The following is a 3,970-nucleotide window of genomic DNA, read 5'->3' on the forward strand; positions in this document are numbered from 1 at the left end:
CAGACAGACACAGAAGCACACATTATCACCATATCCCTTCACACAGTGCAGCTGTGACTATCTCACATCATCAACTCTTCCAGCGTTTGGACAGAGACACCACAGCAGTTGATGCCTCTACCAGGCTGCGCGTGTCCACGCTGCCTCACCTTCAGGTTGGATGAGCCCATCCACACGTGGCCAGAGTCAGTGAAGAGGGCCAGGTACTTATAGCTGAAAGACACGGCCATGCTCACTATGCTGGTGGCCTGAGGAGACAGACCAGGAGGTGTCTGCCGGAAAGACAAAGACACACACACGCACATGTAAACGTCCATAAAATAAGCATTGACTGAAATATGTTTGTTTCATGGTTGTACATGAGGGTGTATACATTGGGAAGCATCCCACAGCATAGTAAAATCTAGACGAGAGTGTGTGTGTGTGTGTATGCGTGTGTGTATGTGTGTGTTTGTTGGGATAGATTGTATAATGCTATGTGTATGTGAGAGTATTTTTTATTCTGGTGTGTATATGTGTGTGAGTTTGAATATGTGGGGATGGTATGACTATGACTCTATGTGTGTGTATGTGTGTGAGTGTGAGTGTGCTAGATCTCACCACTGCAGTGCAGGCAGTGTTGTCTAGTATGAAGAGGTCTGCTCCGTATGCCAGAAGCACTTTGCTCTGTCTGTCTTGAGTCAGTACGGCCCAACAGGAGGGCGCCTCCTGCAGGCCTGAGAGGAAACAGCAGAATCTCATCAACAAAGCCCACAAGTAAGAAAAAGAAAATCAACCAGTTTTATTTACTTGTGCTGACTACAGTGTGAAGCACAGTTTCGTTCACAGCCTTGTTGCAGATTTACCAAAGTCAACTCAGTGACCCAGGGGGCCAGACAGAAGCAGCAGCCCCGTTCCAGTTGCCCATTATCAGAGGATTTCATGTCTGTGTGAATGAATGGCTGGGACTGGAAGGAGGTTTGACCTACCTGGGACTTCAGGAAGCCTCCGCAGCTTTAGATCCTCAATGTTTGTTGCCAAGGTGACCCGGAATGCTCCTGTGATTATGGCAATTCCAGTTCCATAGGGTGAATGAAACACTTTAGCTTCCACCACCTGATTCTGAACAACATCCTGTTCGGGAAAATAGAGGTGAACTTAATGGTGTGTTGCCTAAGTGTGTCTATGTGTATGTGTGTGTGTGTGTGCGTAGTTCTCACATTGCCCATGCTGAAGTGTCTTTTGAAGCTACCAAACAGGTCATAGATAAGCACTGTGCCATCCTCCTGAATGCACAACAGATCATCACACACCGTCCAGCCTAGATGCTTCACAACACCACTCTTCCACTGCAAAAGAGACCGAAGACCTAGCGTTACTTCATTAAACGCACTACACCAACAAGATTTAATATGTTAACTCATACCTGGCGTGTATGTGGTTTCACTCATTTATGAGCAATTATTTATGACTGTTTGAATGTGTGTGTATTGTGAAACAGAGTGCATTTGAATGTGTTTGTACCACAAAGGCTGCCAGGGAGGACCCAGAGGCAGAGTAAATCTCCAGCTGAGGTCTAGCACTGGGAGAACGTCTCTGAGGCTCCCGGAGAAGGGCTGAGAGAGAGAGAGAGAGAGAGAGAGAGAGAGAGAGAGAAAGAGATAATGTGTATGTGTGAGTGTGAGGGAGAGTGTGTGTGTGCATGTATGTGCGAGTGTGAGAGAGAGAGAGTGTGTGTGCATATATGTGTGAGTGAGAGAGAGAGAGAGAGAGACCAAGGGAGAGTACAAATAATACGACGGAAAGAAGAGTTGGAAAGTGAGAGATTGAGGAGGTGGGGGTTAAACTTTCTCTCATAAGCTTTCCTTCAGGATAAGACCTTTCTTCATCTTACATAGAGCTGGGGCCACTCACCAATGGGTCCCCCATAGGGTGCTGCGGCAATCAGACAGTCCCTCAGACCATCCCTTAGATTCCATCCCATCTCATACAGCTCGATTTTCCTGTCACATGAAACGGATGACATGAAGCACGCTGGTACCCATGATGACCAAAATATACTTGTTTGGAAGTGCACTCTAGTTAGTCTAGTAGACGCGTCAAACTATGTTGCAAGATAGCGACAACTTTTACTGTGTAACATTCCATGGACATTTAAATATTTCCCTTTGCTTGCGAAAATAGCCGCCTAGACTAGCATCACTCTTGCAAAACAGCATTTTCACCGATGGATGATTGGCGAATAATCATTTAGGCATAACTTAAAGGCAGTCGCCACTGGGCGTAACATGTCATATGACCATATTCACCATCACGTTACTCGGCCATGAACAGTCACCCGCTAGGTTGCAATATGCTCTGCGTTCTCATTATATAATTGTGTCAAATCATACCACTGAGCAGTTTAGACAGTATTTAATAACACAGAAAGGCAATGCCATCGTCTAGAAACAGGCTAGCCAACCTTCGTCTAGGTTGGTCACCTGACTTGCGTTTAGGGAAACAAAGTGCGAATGACAAGCAAACCTGTAAAACGCCTCCCCAAGCGGGTTCCAGTTCGCGGTCACAAACGCCATCCTCCCGCCGGTGGCGAAGGGTGACAGTTACGGATGAACGGGACCCGGTTTGTTGTTCCCTGGCCACCTCAGTAAAGGTATTTATTTTGTAATTGTTTGTATTTTTCACTTGGATCCAAACCCTACGCTTCCGTCACTCACTTCTTCTTCGACATTATTCTGGAGTTCCTGCAATTTGAGCGCCATCTAATGTTGTGGAGGTTGCTTGGTGAAGTTATGACAAATGATCATTTGGTGTCGCTGTGACATTGCTGCTTTGTGCTTGATTCTCCTAAAATGCTGAAGACGCGTGGAGAGCCCAGTTCAGGACTGCCGACAAAGTTTCGCATCACTCTAGAAATCTACGTTCAGGAGAAGGATAATACTCTTTAGATGAAACATGAATCTTTTAAATGCGTCAAACAGACAGACCTTACCTCTCGTTTTCTGATTTTGTGATATATAATCTCACATAGTGCATGATCTCATACCTTTTGACGGGATGTTATTAAAAAGTGATGAGGGCCGTTTTGAGGGGAATATAATGAAAATATGGTTTTGAATCTCCTTCATTCGTCTTTATGACCATGAAATATTCTGATGTTATCGTAGCCTTTGTCTCCAATTTTAATATTACATCTTACACTCTTCCTTAGTTTATGTGTCTGATATTTGCAGGGTGTAACAGGGTGTAATACAGTGATGAGGGTAAGAATTTGATGAAGTAACTGTACTTTCATCACAGATCCTGGTTTGACATCACTATTGTGTGTTTGCATAGGCCAGCAACGGACACACACGCATACAAACACACACGGGCACATACACACACGCACGACGCACACAGGCACGCACACATAGAGAGTTCGCCTAATACAACAACCAGCCTATTTACTGAAGACTTAACAAACAACACAAAAGAGAAAAATCTAAAATAATGCAGAATATGGAGTTGTGCGTTTGATCTTTCTTGTATGCTATTCCACCCAACCCCAGGCTTCCTACTGTACCAATTATGGTGGGAAGGGAAGAGAAAGGAAGAGCAGGAGCAGGAGAAAGCAATTTAACTACCAGCTTACAAAACTCATTTCAGGCTCTGAATGCCATATTCTCACTGGGAGAATTTAATTATATCTCACAGCCCTGCGCGAAACGTTCTCAGGCTCCGGCACAGTGTCCCAGGCACTACAAAGTGGCTTAGGTTGGGTTCCGATAAGAGCCTCTTGTCTGAGATGAAACACTGAAATGTTTTTATTATTGTTCATTTTCACACAGCGCCACGTCACATGGCTCTCATTTTGGTTCCTCTCCGTTAAAATATTTGTGTGGAGTCTGCTAAAAAGGCATCCATTTTGGTCCACTTTTAAGAACTTTGTTTCTTTATCAGGAAAGAAGATGGGATGCACAACAACTTCAGGCTTTTACAAGTATTCACA

At 44.6% G+C, this 3,970-nt stretch overlaps 1 protein-coding gene across 1 annotated transcript in view; it reads right to left on the bottom strand.

Moving 5' to 3' along the window:
- vps16 (VPS16 core subunit of CORVET and HOPS complexes) overlaps positions 1 to 2,682 on the bottom strand; it is a 10,737-nt gene extending 8,055 nt beyond the window's left edge. Inside the window, exons 1-7 of the mRNA XM_080835233.1 lie at positions 2,506 to 2,682; positions 1,894 to 1,982; positions 1,504 to 1,595; positions 1,200 to 1,328; positions 969 to 1,113; positions 601 to 716; positions 150 to 272 (exon numbers count right to left, since the gene is read on the bottom strand). Coding sequence (XP_080691359.1) covers positions 150 to 272; positions 601 to 716; positions 969 to 1,113; positions 1,200 to 1,328; positions 1,504 to 1,595; positions 1,894 to 1,982; positions 2,506 to 2,555 — 744 coding nt within the window. The 5' untranslated portion in view covers positions 2,556 to 2,682. The remainder of the gene's footprint in view (positions 1 to 149; positions 273 to 600; positions 717 to 968; positions 1,114 to 1,199; positions 1,329 to 1,503; positions 1,596 to 1,893; positions 1,983 to 2,505) is intronic.
- Positions 2,683 to 3,970: the final 1,288 nt, after the last annotated feature.

The sequence above is a fragment of the Sprattus sprattus genome, assembly GCF_963457725.1.
Source record: "Sprattus sprattus genome assembly, chromosome: 3".
NCBI classification, from domain to species: domain Eukaryota; kingdom Metazoa; phylum Chordata; class Actinopteri; order Clupeiformes; family Clupeidae; genus Sprattus; species Sprattus sprattus.